The 17,891-nt window shown below is 42.5% G+C and overlaps 1 protein-coding gene across 1 annotated transcript in view; it reads left to right on the top strand.

Moving 5' to 3' along the window:
* Positions 1 to 2,630: 2,630 nt before the first annotated feature.
* Positions 2,631 to 17,891, top strand: part of LOC128457346 (neural cell adhesion molecule 1-like) — a 159,978-nt gene continuing 144,717 nt past the window's right edge. The window contains exon 1 of the mRNA XM_053441996.1: positions 2,631 to 3,971. Within this exon, the coding sequence (XP_053297971.1) occupies positions 2,631 to 3,971 (1,341 nt within the window). The remainder of the gene's footprint in view (positions 3,972 to 17,891) is intronic.

Raw genomic sequence — 17,891 nt, forward strand, 5'->3', positions numbered from 1 at the left:
GTGGAGTTGTCCGGCTGACGGTGGCTGGTTAGAGACCTAACGGCATGTGTGTACGGTCACATACGGTTATAAAGCCTCGTCATAACGGCGCTAGCGGCGCTAGCCACCATGCTAACTGCGGTGGGAACATCGCAAAAGCCCGCTGACTTTAATCCCATGGCTGTCATGACACTGTTTCTCAAACACCGTCAGGTTAGAAGCAAACACTTGGTAGTAGCTAGTATCGGGAGTACCTGCTGACTGTGTGTGGAAGGTGGGGGGGAAGCTAGCTGCCTCCGTGTAGCTTCAAGCTGTTGAATTAGCAACGCAGTTCGGAGACAAGACCGGAGAACCGCTGCGCTAAGACACGATAACATAAACATTATGACCCGCTGGGTGTCACGTTATTTCAGCAAAAACTGTCGCGTCACCAACAGGCTTTGTCTGTTAGCTGCATCGTTCACTGTGTGTGAGGAGCCGGGGGGACGTACATAAACCAGCGTGGACTTCTTCTATACCTCATGAGGTAGGCTTCTCTAAGCTCGTCTTCCGTTGCGCCAACTACTGTTTTGGCGGTGAATTGTTTTCAGCAACAAACAGCTCGTAGAGCCATAAATAAAAAAAGAGTTCGGTCCGTCTGTCCGACCGTGCGTAACGGACTCGGAGAAGCATACTTTAGCCTTGAGACGCTACAGAGCCACCGGGCTACAGAGGAAACAGGCTGACAACAGAAGGGTCCCATACCCCAAGTGCATGAAGGTGCCTGAGAAGCTTTGCATGCTGGGTGGAAGGGTTTGAAATGAAAAGCACATACAGGGTTTTCAGACCTGCACTGAAGTGTGTATGTGTGTGTGTTTGTGTCCACCTTTGTTAGATCTATTCCCAGTTTCTTCAGGTATTAAGGTCAACATCCCCCCCCCCCACACACACACAGGAAGAGACATGATGGATTTCATAATAAAGTAGTGTGGAGAGTGAAGGAGGAAAAATAAAACAGGCCCTCTCAGGAGCAAACAGGTGGCGTACCTGGAGATCGTCCTTGAGGGTTGTGTGTTTGTGTCTGTGTGAATGTGTGTATGCGAGTGTGAGAATAATGAATAATGAGATTCTGGGAAAACAAGTTTAAATGTTTTTTAGTTATTTTAAACTGAAACAGGAAAACGATACAAAAAAAGAATCGACAACATCCATCTCAATTCTAAATGTGAAGAATCTATTTGGTTTCATGATTTGAATAAACCAGTTAAATGAACATTTGAAATCCTTTTCCATCATTGGCTCATAGACTATGTAGCCACATACATGTGACTAAGGTTTGTGCAGCATCACATTTTCTCTCATAACACTTATTTACACTAAATGAATATAAAGTTCTCCTAGTCCGTCAGATGACCAGAGTTCCCCTCAGTGGTTTAAAATCCATCCTGACAAAGACAAAGTTAAGACAAATAGAAAGTTCCCTGTCCTCCCTGTTCAGCACTTTGACTTCCTGCTGATGGGATTTCAGACGACAGAACGGGTTTAGTATCGATATGAAACATTAGTGTCTCCGCGGGTCAGGCAAAGGGGCCGGTTAGGTGATGAAACTATTTACATTTACACAAATATACATTTTACAGGTTTTTGGCAACGTGCTAGTCGTTGTAGCAGTCACGACTGGGGAGGAAACACAACGGCACGTCGCAGGAGGAGCACTTCATTGGTGTCTTTGCGTGACAATGCCTGCAATTCAGCCGACCATTGGTGCTGTGCCAAGAGATATACACTGGCTTGTGATGTACTGAGACTGGAGCAGGAGGTGGTAGGGTCATGGATGTGGAGGGAGACCTGGCCTCTGCCATCTCCTCGATGAGGGTCTCTCTGAAGACCTTCTGGCTCAGAGGTGTGGCTCCTCGGCTCTTTGCCAGGTCTTTGTGGAGGAGAAAGGCACTCACTATCCCGATGTCCATGAAATGATAGAAGAAGTTCATGTACCACTTGGTGGTCTTGTGGAGGACCTTGTAGTATCCAAGCAGGGCGTCAGAGAGGTGCACTCTACCCATGCACCTGGATGGACAGAAACACACAACAGTGAGAAAAATATACCAAAGCATAAATATATCACACACACAAATTATTACATTTCAAAGGGCATAAAACATAGTTGAATATATATTATGTACCCGTTGTACTCATTTTAGACTGGATCTGGACACTCACACCACCCTCCTCACCCCGGAAAGCCACCTCGATTGTAAGTGACACCAGCCACCCTGCACACGGTCTGTTCAGCCTCCTCTGGAAGAAGGTACAGGAGCCTCCGTTGTCGCACCACCAGACTCAGGAATAGTTTCATACACCAAGCTGTCAGGAAGCTAAATTCTCTCCCCTCACTCCCCCCAGCCACATCCTCCTGTCTGACAGGAAGCTGAAATTTTGTGTATTTTTAAAAATTCCATCAAAACTTTCCGATTGTTGTTAATTGAAATACAAAGGACAGGAAATGATTGAATGTTAAAAGATAACCCCTATGATCTTTGGAATCCTTTATTTGGAGTGCACTCTCCTATGATCATAAATACTTCATCATGTGTACTCCATATGGCGCTACTGCACTTTACTCACTTGCTAACCGCCACACACAAGCAGCAGAGGTTATATTCTTAAGCAAGATGGCAACAGAGAACAGGTTTCCAAGAGTCACCCAGGACCATCTGCTCCAGGATGAACAACATCCAGGCAGACGTGAGGTGTCGACCATTGAGGGGGGGAGTTCCCTTTGTGCAGAGATAGCCGCTTGTATTAACAAGCTTCAGCAGGATCTTCACCGTATGGAGGAAAAATACAAAGAAGAAAAAGCAGAGAAGGTGAACCTGAAAACATTACTTCATACGCTCATCACCAGCTCCCAAAATGTGCCCTGCATTCAAGAGATCATAGAGGGACCACTCTTTAAAAAGAGGGCAGAGTTTTTAAAGATTCTAGTATCACAAAAGATTGAGTCCATTATTAAAGAAAAGGACAAAACTATTCTGTGTCTCAACACAAAGATCACAGAGTTAGAGCGTTGCAACAACAAGCTGAAGCAATCAGCCTTCTTTCCTTCTCCGCCTGCCGAGAGCCGCCCGGTTGTCTTTGACAAGGAGAAGCTCCTCCGCAAGCATATCCAGGACCTCAAAGAGCAGCTTCAAATGGAGATATCTGATAATGAAGAAAAGAACTCTGAGTATGAAGAAAAGATCTCTAAGGACAAACAAAAGTTATCTGGGTATGAACAGAGAGTCTCAGCGGATAAACAAAAGATCTCTGACTATGAAAAGAAGATCCAGGACCTAAAAGAGCAGGTTCAAATGGAGCTGAGGAAGTCTGCAGCTTCTGCAGATAAAAAAAAGGTATCAGCCCAAAGGTCAGATGAAGAACCAGAGGTCTCAGATGAAGAGCCAGAGTTCTCAAATGAAGAACCAGAGGTCTCAGATGAAGAACCAGAGGTCGAAGTTGATGAAAGACCAGAGACAAAAAAGAACAAAAAAGGTTGGAAAAGATTTACACGTTACCTCAAACCATGGAAGTGGGCGAAAATCCCACCCCATAAACCAGAGGTCTCAGGTGAAGAAGCAGAGGTCTCAAGTGAAGAGCCAGAGGTCTCAGATGAAGAACCAGAGGTCGAAGTTGATGAAAGACCAGAGACAAAAAAGAACAAAAAAGGGTGGAAAAGATTTACACGTTACCTCAAACCATGGAAGTGGGCGAAAATCCCACCCCATAAACCAGAGGTCTCAGATGAAGAATCAGAGGTCTCATATGAAGAATCAGAGGTCTCGTATGAAGAATCAGAGGTCTCATATGAAGAAGCAGAGGTCTCATATGAAGAACCGGAGGTCTCATATGAAGAACCGGAGGTCTCATATGAAGAATCGGAGGTCTCATATGAAGAACCGGAGGTCTCATATGAAGAATCAGAGGTCTCATATGAAGAACCGGAGGTCTCGGATCATCACACCTTCTGCTTCTACGTTTGTGGTATTGGAAGATGGCAACGATGGTCAAGAAGAAGAAGATAGATGATACATTTATTGGTCCCACACACATGCACACACACGACATGCAAGGGGAGGAAATTTGTTCTCTGCCTTTGACCCATCTGGTGAACACAGGAGGACACACAGAGCAGTGGGCATCCATGCACGGCGCCCGGGGAGCAGGTGTTGGGGGAGTAAGGTGCCTTGCTCAGGGGCACTTAGACGGTGGGGAACAGGTCCAGGTGTTGTCCATCCAGGTTTTTGTGTTTTTTGTTGTCGCTCCGTGGAGTCGAACCGGAGACCACCGTTGGATTTTCTGTCCAAGGTGAACTAGAGCCATCCACGGGATCTGCCTCTTCTTCCTCCGCTTCACTCATGTTGTGCAATAATAGGCAGACTTGATGTTGGCTTATTAACCCTTGTATGTTGTTCGGGTCTATGGGACCCGTTTTCAATGTTTGATAAAAGAAAAATGATGCAATAAATATTTTTTTCAACCTGAGACTCATTGGCCTTGGCTCATTTTCTGTGATGAACATATAAAATGACATATTTTCAGTGACTGTACACTGTACACCCCCCCTACACATTTATATTACATATATGGTGTTTGGGTCCACTGGACCCAGGACTACGTAAAGTGGTAAATTGTACATCTTAAGCATCTCTGCTCCCACATTCCTGCACATTTTATGTAAAAGTTCTCTGCGAGTTTCTGCATCTCACAAGGATTCTGTGGATTCCCCTTTGGATTTGAAAACTCCGGCAAGGATAATAACCCCAAAGTATGCAAATAAATGGGTTTGGTCCATCTCATTCCAGCTTTCTACGAAAACATGCTGTCCCTCCACAATAGTGCAGAATGATTTACGTAATGAAAAGTTCGTAAGAAGAATTGATGTCCTGCACATGATTACTGCTATCCGTGTCGGCCCTGGTTGCATCCTTATTACATTGGTAGCCATGCGATTTCATCATTTTTTGACATCCATATGTTGGCTGCTGATGGCCTGGCCTGGATATGGGACTGGCTGCAGATGAATTTTTTAGGTAGCTGGCTGATGGTCAATCTCATCCTCATCTTCAAACTCACTGTCAGACTCTGAATTGATAGAAACATGATCTTCATATTCTCTAAAGCTTTCCCCTTCATTGTCTTCCAAAGATTTTCTCTCTTCAAAAATAATTTCTCATGTAGTCTGACATGAGTGGTTCAATTTCTAATTAAGTTCAAGAAATATACCTCAACACTGATGAAAAACCTTGTTTCATATTCGTTTTTTCCAATCATATCTTGATTGTAATTCATGTTTCTTTGTTTAATTGCATTTTATCACAAAAAATTAAAAGCACTTTTATTCATAAATGTGATTTAACAGGGGTAAATGACAAATATTAACCATATATGCTAGGGATGCACCGATATGGAAATTCTTGGCCGATACCGATACCGATATTTAAAATAACAATCTGGCCGATAGCCGATACCGATACCGATATTTGTTTATTTTCTTTTTGTTGTTATTCATTCACCCTTTTGTGCCAGAAAAATAATTAAATCATTATTTAAAAAGCACTATTCATCATTCTTATCTTTTAATGAGCACAAATTGAATCAGATTTATGAAACAATCTCTGATTTAACTAAACTTTATTTAACAGAGACATATTAGGCCCATTTTACCGCAAGTTGAAATGGTTCCTTGGGATCTTAATGAAATGTCTGTAACATATTTTGGTCAAAATACCACAAGGATAATTTAAAACAGCACCTATTACCCTGTCTAAAACAGCCCTGTTAAAGTATCATTACAGAGAACGCTCTTCTCATTGATTTACGGTAGCAGTATTGCCCGTTTATTAGATGTGTGAAGGCTGAATTATAGTCCTGCGACTGCAACCGCGGAAGGCCACGCAGCTGCATCGACGGACTCGTTTTGGTTTATGCTTCACTCACGTGTTGCGCATGTTGCAACGCAATTCACCGCCAGAACACTAGGCGGAGTAACGTTTTGTTTCGAAAACAAAACACACAAAGAAGAGACGTCTTCTTCTTCTTCGTCGAATCTTTATTTACATCGCCACTCCGGCTCCTCATAGCCTATTTCTGGCGGACAAATCGGCCAGTCAGTGACGGGTTATACAAGTGGTCATACTTTCGGATCTCTTCTGCCAAGTGCTCATCTATTTGTTCCATATTCGTTCTTCTAAATCTTCCGTGATTTCCGCGTATTGTGGGGCAGGAAACCGGAAACTAGACTCCGGACGGGATGTAGTAAGCAGACCAATCACAAGCCTTGCGGGCTGCGTGAGGCTCGCGTCGTTTTGTCGTGTAGTTAGAAAAATTGACGGACGCACGCAAGCCGCAAGAGGGCACGAAAGGGGCGTGTTGCGTGTCTTGCGTGCATGCGTGCGTCCGTGCAACACGAGTATAATTCGGCCTTTACGGCTTCTGTGTGTATAACGTATGTTGTCAGTTCCCTTGTTACCTGTGCGTGCATGAGACGGATGAGTAGAGGCGGTGCACATGATAATAAAGTACTTAAACAGACGCTACGCTCATACTTTTTACGCCAAGTTACACTGCGTGAGTCAAGATAACTTAACAAGCCCTCCTCAGTTTGACCTGTTTTTAGTGTCGGGCAGAAATCACATCGCGTCAACACCCACCGTGGCCCTTCGCAATGCTTGTTTTAATTAAACAGTCGGATTCCCCTGGTCCGCACCAGTTCTCAGTCAGCTGCTAGGCGCCAGCCGGAGGGTTCCCCCAGCGGTCGCCGTAGCTGAGGTGATCCGCGAGAAGGGCCCGACACGCGTCCGGAGTGGCCGCCGCTGACCGCGTACCCGGTCCCCTCCAACGGCCCGCCTTCCGCGCCGGCGCCGTGAGGTGCCACCGGATGAGGACCTCCCGGTGCCGCACACTGAGCCTCCGGCGGCGCGGAGAGGAGGGCGACGGAGGGACTGATCCCCCAGCCGCGGCACGTGCCCAGCGGTTTTACCACAAATATGAACATCGGCCAATGATATTGGTGAAAGTCAAGTTTATTACCGATAAGCCGATATCAGTAAACAAGGCGAATATCGGCCGCTACCGATGTTCGGCCGATGTATCGGTGCATCCCTAATATATGCTGTTTATATTGCTTGTAATTGGGATAAAGTTAAAATCTGTTAAGTATTTTTACGTATATTGATGTAGCTGTATTGATTGAAAAACCGAATAATGCGGTGGGTCCACCAGACCCACGAACATTGGCTGAGTGACCAAAACACCAACACCACACAAGGGTTCAATTCAACCAAGCTGCACCAAACAACTCGTAGATATCAGGTGTCAGATGTCAGATTTTTCATTAACACCCATAAATCTCTCCCGAGGAAATCAAATCTCAAACCAGCATCTTATCCCACAATCCGCCCCAAAATTGTATGGTGGCTTTTTTTTGGCCTATGTCCCATATTTATACAAAGTTGTGTTTGCTATCCTTCATCTTCTCTCGTCTTTTAAATCAAGCATCAACAGGAAAACAGATCAATAACTTCCTCTTAACTGTAAAGACCTTTAAGACCCTGATCTTATTAAGTCTCACTTCATATCTCCTCAGGTCAGCAACTTCTCCTCTATTCCCAGTGGGGCTCTGAGGTTTGGTCCAGTTCCCAGAGCGGCCCCATCATAATCAACGTTAATGATAAGTGGTCGAAGGGAGAGATAAATTCTTAATGAATCACTCCCCGGTGGTTTCCTGAGGACGGTTGTTAAACGGTGGAACAACGACTTTGACCATTACAATCTGCAGCGTTCTGGGGAATGATCCAATGGGAACACTGGGATTACAGCACAGGTAGAGAAATATTAAAATGATTGTTAATGAAGAGATTAAGCTGTAGAAGGTATTCTTTAAAAATTGGAAATGCAAACATATTTCATTCCTATCGATAAAATCTAAAACTGTTTCTATTTCTCTGTCGGCTCTGATTTCTTTTAATACCACTGAGATTTCAGCATCGATGTGGTGAGCACAATATTATTATGACCGATAAGAATTATGACAGACATACGAAAAGGTGATTCATGTTGCAATAAATCCACTTTCACTGTTTTGTTTTTTTATTATTTCAGCATTTTAATCCTTGAACGTCTGTTTTTTCTGTCACAAATGGGACTGAATTACTTATTCTCAGCTCATGTGATCACACACACACACAAACACACACCCACTGCACCTATGATTGAAGGCCTATAAGTGCAAATTACTTTTAATTGTACCCTAACTCCATTGTTTCATAACAGAGCACCGATGCTCCTAGTGGACACCAGGAGAATAGCTTGTTCTCGCTCCACAGGCCAAAAATGGCTCCATCTGGTGAGAAGTAGTAAAAGTGGACTCCATGAAAATCTAATAACAGAATGCATGATTGATGGAGTAATGGGAGAAAGATCAATACCGTTAAATGTTTCACGTTGAGTTTATCATAAATGCTTCATGGGAGCTGAGGTTGAAATTCTCCAACAACTGTGGGAAAGAAACTGAAGAAATGTGTCGGGGAGAGAGAACAAAACCTGAGAATCGAACCCATAACTCTGTGATGAGAAGGTCACGACCGAACCACTTAAGACGCAGCGACAGAGACAAACACTCTAACTTCCTCTCTGGGCTGCCATCAGCCCCTGAGGCGAGGGTCATCACAGCCCAAGGAAAACTAGAAATGCCCCATGGAGACGGACGCCGGCAGGAAACTGAATAGTAATGTCTTCCTTGTAAATAACCTGTGTACACGCAGCCTTGTCACTCGGACTCAGATCAGCACCTTGAGGGACGTCTCGCTGAGCGTCTCCATCTTGGCCCCTGTGTGGACATAATAGAGGGCACATCCGACCAGGGGACACTGCCAGCCACTCGCTGGAGTGGAGCTGAAGAGGAGGAGGAGGCTGAGACGTGGTGAAGGAGACGGCTTATTTTGAAGTTTGGGCGCAGTGAGATACTGACTCACATTCAGACTGTGTGACAGCCTGTTGACAAGCTGCAGCTGCGGGCAGAGATTCTCCTGCAGCTCGGGGGGGGGGGGGGGGGGGGGGGGACCATGAGCTTCATCACCTCCACGCCTGCACCTTGTCTCATCCTTCAATCTCTGCGTTCAAGACTAAAGTGGACAATTTTTCTTTTTCTTCTTCATATTTGTAAAGATGCATTTCAGGAAATACACACATCATAGAAAATACTCACTGACAAAGATTCAGGATTCATTTATTTGTCATGTGCACAACAACAACACACAGGAGTCATTGGTAATTAGATGCTTGGGTCACAGGATCCCTTCTAGCCAGGCTCACAAATACTAGAAAAACCAAACAAGCAAAAACAATTATATAAAAAACACAAAATAAAACAAAAAAATTGAATAAAACAAAACAAAACTAATGTATTACAATAAAACATTATAAAATATACACCTAAAATATTAATTATGACCTCAAATAAAGTATATTACTAACAATAATACTAAATAGCTTGTCTTGAATGCACTAATTAAATTGCATGTGTCCAAATGACAACAAATAGGATAATTCATATCCTTGGGCCATAAACAATACATGTTCCACGTGTGAAGCCGATGAGATGAGCGGTTCCCTGGACCTCTGAGCCACAGACACACAGACACACAGACGCACAGACACAAAGACACACAGACACACAGACGCACAGACACACAGACACACAGACGCACAGACGCACAGTCACACAGACACACAAACACAAAGACACACACAGACACACAGACACACACAGAGAGATTTCTGCAGTTACTAGACAGGTAACGTTTGGATCGAAATCAGATCATTTAGTAGCTGCAAAGTAAAGTTGAAGCTTGATTTCTCATAGAAATAAACTATGGTTGTGTAGCTAGCAAATAGCAGATTGTCGTAACTGTGTCGACCTCCGAAGGGAACAAGTGAAACCAAATAGCAGGAGCTCATCGTTCTGTGTGTGGCCTTACACCGTGTTCTCTCCTCTTAAAAGCAATGGTTTCTTGTTTGTCTCCATAGAATCTGAAATGTAAAAAAAACTAGAAACTGTCCCCAAACACATTTGGCATTGAGTGTGACAAAAACATTTGTCTCTCTTTTCACTTACATTTCCATTTCCAGCATCTCCAGCCTGGACAACCGAGAAGAAATACAGACAGACATTAACAATGCATCCATCACTCATGCAGTCCTGTCGTTCCATTTTTCCAAGTCACCTTTTTAAATTATTGAACTAGAATTGGCCCTCAGCAGAGCGTACACTTCTGCCAAGGCCAAACAGTCCTGCACAGGTCTGTCTCTTGTGATGGGAAACTGAGGAGAAAAGTTCTCAGACAGAACTGCACCCAACTCCAGAAACTTAGAGATTTCAACACAGTGAATGTGTCGAGTTTTTATATCCAGATCTGTGCGTTACTTCTCCAAGTTGGGTTAGGGTTGGATAACCAGTTTGGCCTTGGGTCTCCTCCAAACAGTCTCCTTAAGGGATCAACTTGGGGCTGGCTGTTGTCCAGGGGGTTGAGCGGGTCGTCCACTAACAGGAGGGTCATCGGTTCTATCCCTGGCGCCTGCAGTCAACCCCACTGAACCCCTAATTTCCCCTGATAGCTGTGCATGTAGTGTGTGAATGATGTGTGATATATAAAGTCATAGATGCACTTTCTGACTATGAAGACCATTTATCATATGTCAGATCATCAGATTTTTGGGGATCCACACCAAATTGCACACACTCAAGAGATAGCAGTCTGAGGGTTAGATTATCCTGGTCTACCCAAAATGTTATAAATTCTTCCCTGACCCATTCCACATTCATTTCATCAAGTTTCATGGTAACCCTCCTTTTTGTCTTTCCCGTTATCTTGCTCACAAACAAACCAGAACTAACGGACAAAAGCAGCCCAGAGGTAATAAACGATCAGGGGTGAAAGCACAACCTCCTTTGGTCGAGGTAAGAAACCAATAAACCTACAGAGGAGACAACTTTCACCCTGTTGATATAATAACTGTCCTCCTGTGAGACGGACAGACACCGATGAGGTCATGCAGCCGGTGAGGCAGGCGGTGAGGAGGGAGGACGAGTCTCTGTGTGTCGGGAAGGAGAGAAAACAGTGGTGGTCAAGTGAAGAAAGAGTCCTGGTGTGTTACGACAGGGATGTGGTTGAAGTTGTGTTGTGTAAAATAACAAACGTCTCCGCAGCAGGACGTGAGATTTAAACAGTTTGAATCCATCCTGGTGTCTCACTTTTCCTCTGAAGATGAATCATGGCAGGTGTCATTGGCTTCTTGCACAAAAATCTCTCTTCACAAAACAGCTTGAGACTCAGGACGTGACACGTAGTGTTTGAATTACACACGACAGACTGTGTGAACACACACAAACTCCAGAGCGACAAAAACAAAAGATGTAAATAAGAGAGAACTGAGAGGCATTTAAAGCAAGTAAGACCCAGGTTGTTAACATCAATATGACAAAGATCCTCAAAGGGGGCAAACTGCTGTTTCTACATATGTCACCAACAATAATAAGATGGTCGTATTCAGGTTTTCTCCCTTTCACCTAAAATCAATGGCCCATTTAATAAGCATGTTAAGTTTGGTGCCCCTTCCTTGTAGTGGATGGACCAGCTTAAAAAAATCCATTTGAAGTCCAGTAGTTCAATTTCTATCTCATTATGATGAAACCAGACAAAAGGTTAATTTGTTTTAACCAATTTAGTTTTGCCTTGTTGCGTAAACCTGTAATACAGATTGTCAAATTTTCACTTTTTATATATGTTGTCATTAAACATGAAATACTGCATCACTTCCCCTGTCCCACCCACAAACACGATGATCCTCGCTCATCACCTCATCATATAAGACTGTCGGTAGCTTTACATTAGCAATAATTCAGCAAAAGTGCGATGTGTGACCCCGGGCGCCCCCTGGTGGCTGCGTAGGAGAAGAGCCGGTGATCACAACATTTCATTTCAGTTCACAAGACCGAGTTCTCAGAAGGATGGGGGCCCCTGAATAGAGACATAGCTTCAGTCAGAGAAACCTGTTTCCTGTTCCATTTGAGAGTTTAAACAATATCACAAAGAAACATATATCTATATTGATCTAACTCATGTATAAAGTCCAGCAAACATCCTGCTTCTTCTTCTAAGCTCAGCCTCTCTTTGTTTTCTTTGTGTAAACTGTTGGGGGCATCGGTCACTGTAATTTTCTGCTTAGTAAGCGCACTGTACTCGAGGGAGTCAAACCCGTGGCCCACAGTTAATTCATCTCCTATGTAAACGATGTTATTCTGCCCGACTGCAGCGCTGCACTTTCCACAGTTAGGACTTGATTTGCTCAACTCGTATTTCACTCGACGTCTCTCTTTATCCATCTCAGTTGTGTTGTGTATTAATCAAGTGGAGCAGAGTCAGGCTGCTTAAAGACAAACCCTCCCTCGCCTCCTGTGGATTAGCCTCGTTCCTCCGTGTCAATCAATGATAAAGTTGCCTCTTGCTGTTAGAATGGCAATTCCAGCTTTCATTACTTACAAAGCACATCGTGGCTGTTGTGCTGTGAGTTGATCATCCTGCACTTCACATCACTCTGGTTTATATGACACGAGATAAAAAGGAATCTACTGCAGGGGCTCATTTACATTCCTATTGGTTTGCATTGTCTGTTCTGTTTGATATAAATAAATACTAAGAGCACAGGTGAGCTTTGTACGATGTGTTTAACCTCTTCAGACTGAACCTGCAGTGCACAGACAGACTGACCACTCAGCAACTTATATTACAAATTAATACAACACCGGAAGGATTTTCTTTTTCTTATTAAAATCATTTTTTATTAGAAAAGCTAGAGAATGACCATTGAAAGTGTTAAACCAAGTCCTGTGCTGGAGGACAGAGGTGCCCGCTGAATCTCATAGAAATCTGCCTAATGGACAAAATGTTATTACTGCAATATTACCTTTTCTCCTGAGGGTGGCGCTATGGGACATCTCATTGAGTTAGCAAAGAAAAAGTAGATTCATCCTCTGAGGAATATGAACATGCTCAGTGGGGAAATTATCAAGCTTTGTGTCTTCTTTGAATAATATATTCAGCAGCACATATTAGAAGCTTTCAGAGGAAATAACAAGATTTCTATTAACTTTGATAAATATATGTGAACGCAGGTGGAGAACGGATTTCATGGGTTTGGGAAGAATCTGTGAGATCGGGGTCAAAGGGGATGAAAACATTTATTTTCATATCACTCCTGCTCGGCGCGACATGAGCGATGTCCTCGGTCTGCTCTGTCATCGCTGGCACAAAAACCGAGCTCATGCACACCTGTGAGGAAATGTGTGAGGCTGAGAGCGAGGGGGGGGAGAGCTGCTGGAAATGGCTGATTATGATTAATAATTGTGCAAAAATATTTGTATGTCAATACCAGACGATGCCTGGATACAGTGGATCTATAATTTTATAATCTATTTACACACATTGGTGATTGAAATAGTGTTTGACCCTGAAACAGTGGCAACAGCAGTTAAAGCTCTTTTGCAGGGGGTCCAGGATGCAGTGTGACATCATTGAACACAAAACATAAATGCAATTGTGTTGTCAATCCATACACAACAACCACATGAGCGGAAATACACAATTGTGCGATCCCATTCCAAAAGCAGCAAGGCGTTTAGCAGCTATTATCCAGTGAGTGAGCAATATGATGCCTCTATTCTTCTTAAATCATATTTTCTATGTGACACGAGCTGCACAGAGCGACAGCATCTCACTCAGATCAGCGTGAGGAAACACGCTCACTGGTTTGTAATGCAGGACACAAGATGCATTCTAATGCCTGGTGGAGCCTTAGTTAAACACTTCAGGCCACAATCCCCCGAGATGGAGGCCACGCACCAGCGACTCTACAGTGGAAGCACATCCACCAAATGTCTCAGTGCCTCCGAGGAGCTAAATCACTTTGATGACCTGATCCTGCTGCAGTTTGGTGCATAGGTTAGAGGAGACAAGAGGACCTGCGAGGACCAGATAAATCATTTTAGCTGGAGCCTTATCTCTGTTACACACGGGGCACAGCTCATTTAGAAGTGTCATCCTGGTTTACAGTTACCACTCGGCAGGCGCATGTTCTTTGTGCACAAGACGCCCATGCAATCAGAACACTGGTTTTCTGCTTCAACATGCTGGGATGTAAAACATGATTACACTTCAGGGGGGGTTGGAACAATGCAGAAGAAATTGTTTGTTTTAATAGAAAACGTAAAAAAAATGAGGGGCATTTACAAATAGAAGTAAAAATAGTCTATCTCTTATATCTCATCTATAGTTGGTCACATTTTAACCTCTCAGCACAGAAGATTATGTTTTCCAACCCTGTCCGTTGGTTTATTCATTGGTTTTTCAGCTGGAGTTCTCAAAAACTACCGATTTAAAAACTCTAGGTGGAAAGACATGGGTCAAGAAAGAACTCGTTAAATTTTGGGTCTCAATGGACGATTGCATGGAATCCAGGATTTTATTTCGTTTCCCAATCTTTTAAACATTGCTAGATTAAATATTTACGTGTTTACTTTGACCAGTTCCCCAAAGAAAGAATTCATGGATCTGAATGGAAAATATCAGGCTCGTTTAAAGTTGATTCTAGTTTTACTTGACGGACATTTTCAGACCCTTGGACTTTCTGTTTTTTATCAGACTATGTTTTTTAAGACCTGTAGATATTGTTTTTGTTTCTTGTTCATTTAGATTCTAGAGGACTTACTTCCATTGTTTCATTTTGTTGACAAATTATAGACAGAAGTGAGTAAATGTTACTTTATTATGATTTAATTGCTCCAGGTGTTGCTTCTTTAACTTCCACTGAATGGAAGTTTAAACACAAAATGCTAAAATCTTCTCGATATTTACTTTTAAACATAAAATATATATATGTAGAAGAAACAAAGAAAGAAAGAAAAAAAACAACAATAAATTATAAACAGACTTTCGATGAGAAACATGAATTAAGAAATGTGTGTAAAGGAGTCGGGAGAGGAAACAATGCTTGTCCAGCCCGAATCTATATCAACACAATAATTAAATTTGTCACACAAATCCTCCCACTAGGATGACAGATTTATGATTCAACTCAGGAATTCAGAGTGTAACTTCAAAGTTCAAGGGAGTCACAGAGAGGATATTCTTGGCGCCCTTCACTCTAGTTAAACCCTGATGCCAGATATCTCAGAGTTATCTCTTTTGATATTGACCTCGGTATTGACACTGTCCAAACAGGCCTCTGCCCTCCAGCTCCGAACTGCTGCCAAAATCAAAGCCCTCCTCTCTTCCATTGAAGGAACCGGACCATTCCAGTCAATGGTCGCTGCTCTGCCTCGTCTTATTGTTGCTACGTCATCACATCCTCCACAGGCCTGGCTTCACTCCACTGGCTTTACTGTTAAGTGTGGAAATAATTCTGAGAGTAGTGCTTTGTAAAGAACGTTTAGTTTTCACCTCCGACCCGGACAAACTATTGTTAATGAGTTCAGGCCACGTCTCCTTCTGCTCTATCTTTATCTATCTATCTATCTATCTATCTATCTATCTATCTATCTGTCTATCTGTCTATCTGTCTGTCTGTCTGTCTGTCTGTCTGTCTGTCTGTCTATCTATCTCTCTATCTTTCTATCTATCCATCTGTCTATCTATCTTTCTATCTATCTTTCTATCTGTCTATCATCTATCTATCCATCTGTCTATCTATCTTTCTATCTATCTATCTTTCTATCTATCTCTCTATCTCTCTATCTATCCATCTGTCTATCTATCTCTCTATCTATCTATCTATCTATCTATCTTTCTATCTATCATCTATCTATCTATCTATCTATCTATCTATCTATCTATCTATCTATCTATCTATCTATCCATCTGTCTATCTATCTATCTATCTATCTATCTATCTATCTATCTATCTATCTATCTATCTATCTATATATCTATCTATCTATCCATCCGTATATCTATCTATCTATCTATCTATCTATCTTTCTATCTATCTATCTATCTATCTATCTATCTATCTATCTATCTATCTATCTGTCTATCTCTCTATCTATCTCTCTATCTATCTCTCTCTCTATCTCTCTATCTATCTCTCTCATTATATATTTTCCTCTTGTCATCTGTGATATTAACGAACTTAATGGGAATAATGATGTGATTTACTCGGCAGCTGTTCTCACTCTTCTTCGGGGGATTTTGGAAGCAGAGTTAAACTGTGCACTTTTTTACTTCAAGGAGACTTTGGTATCACGCTGCGGAGGAGGTTCTATTTTCAGACTAATTAGTCGGTGGATTTGAGGAATGTCTTTGTGCCGATATGATGGGATGGATTTTCTTCGGGTTACAGCTCAGGTCAGTTTCTCAGAGTGAATGGAATAAACAATATCTATCGATCGAAGCCTCATTACACAAGAAACCCATTTAAAAACTGATGCTGGTTTTGTTGTCTCCTGATGGGGCAATGTCAGAAATAAACATATGACCTTTCAAAATAACAAGTGTGTATGTTTTATGTAATGAAATTAATTTTAATTAAGCTGTAATTATACAAAATGTACAGTTTTCCATGATGTAACTTCTCTGGGATGTTTGACCTTCATTGTGCAGAAGGTCAAAACTTTGCAATGATGCAATTTTGATCACTGAGGACGTCTGATGAAGAGGTGAGAAATAACTGATTCTTATTTTGAAAGATTATGTGGAAATGCCCTTCCTACTTCCTCTCCCCTTCCCTTACCTGGCATTCTACTTCCTCCTGTGGCTCCACCCACAGAACCTATATAGGAAGCCAGCTCACTGTTTCCTGAATAAAAACCTGATTGGCCACATGGTGGAGGCCTCACCCTGAAGTTCAGACTATGACCAATGGGAGTTTGCTTTCTCTGATGGTCCCAATATGATGTGAATTGGTTATAAGTGTTTTAATTTAAGGTTTCAAAAGAGAAAAATGGGTAAAATAGTTATTAAATGTAATAATATGTTACCAGAATCAGAAAAACGTTATTGATCCCAGGGGGAAATTGTGTTTTTTACAATTGTTCCATGCAAGAATAGAAATATAAGCATATAAAGATTTTAAAAAATGTATATATATGATTTGTACGTTATTGTATTTAGTCTACGGTGCATACTAAAGGTAAACTTTGCTTAGATTTGTGTTGTCTACCTACAGAGTTGGGTTGATATAGGGAGCTTGTTTCATTATAAGAAGTTCCCGTGTACAGAAGAGCCTAATATCTGACTGTCCCAGTTTGAGAGACACAAATTGAGTGGTCCCATCACATACTTAGAGGGGTGGGCCAGTGTCTGAAGTGTCTCAGGTTGACTCCTTCTATTGGGGCCATTTTAAAATGATATCACTCTCCACTATATTTCATAGAAAACAAGCCTTTTTCAGGGACTTGACAAATTATTTAACTTGCAGCAAACAATTCCTGTAACTTATCACCTGAAAACTTTACAAAGGCAGCCTTGGACCAAAGTGCCGCGGGGCCGCTGATGGATCGTTGGGACGAATCTGAACTGCAGAAATCCCACTACAGTATATTTGGTAACAGAGTGGTGAGAGGAAAAAGCCAAGTAACAAAGTAAGACAGAGTGGTCGGGTCGGTGTGCGGCAAGATAACGACTCAAAACATCGGAGGGGAAATAACTGGACGGTGGCTTCAGGTGATGGAGGAGCAGCGGCACAGGCTCTCGGAGTTTGAGTGCAGCAAATTTGGAGAAACTGTTCGGACAAACTTCCATCCATCCATCAGCTACAGCACTCATCATTGGAGGGTTGCTTGGGGGGGAGCCTGTTACCAATCCCAGCCGACATTGATTGAAAGACACTGTACACCCTGCACA

This window comes from Pleuronectes platessa, chromosome 15, assembly GCF_947347685.1.
Source record: "Pleuronectes platessa chromosome 15, fPlePla1.1, whole genome shotgun sequence".
Taxonomy (NCBI): domain Eukaryota; kingdom Metazoa; phylum Chordata; class Actinopteri; order Pleuronectiformes; family Pleuronectidae; genus Pleuronectes; species Pleuronectes platessa.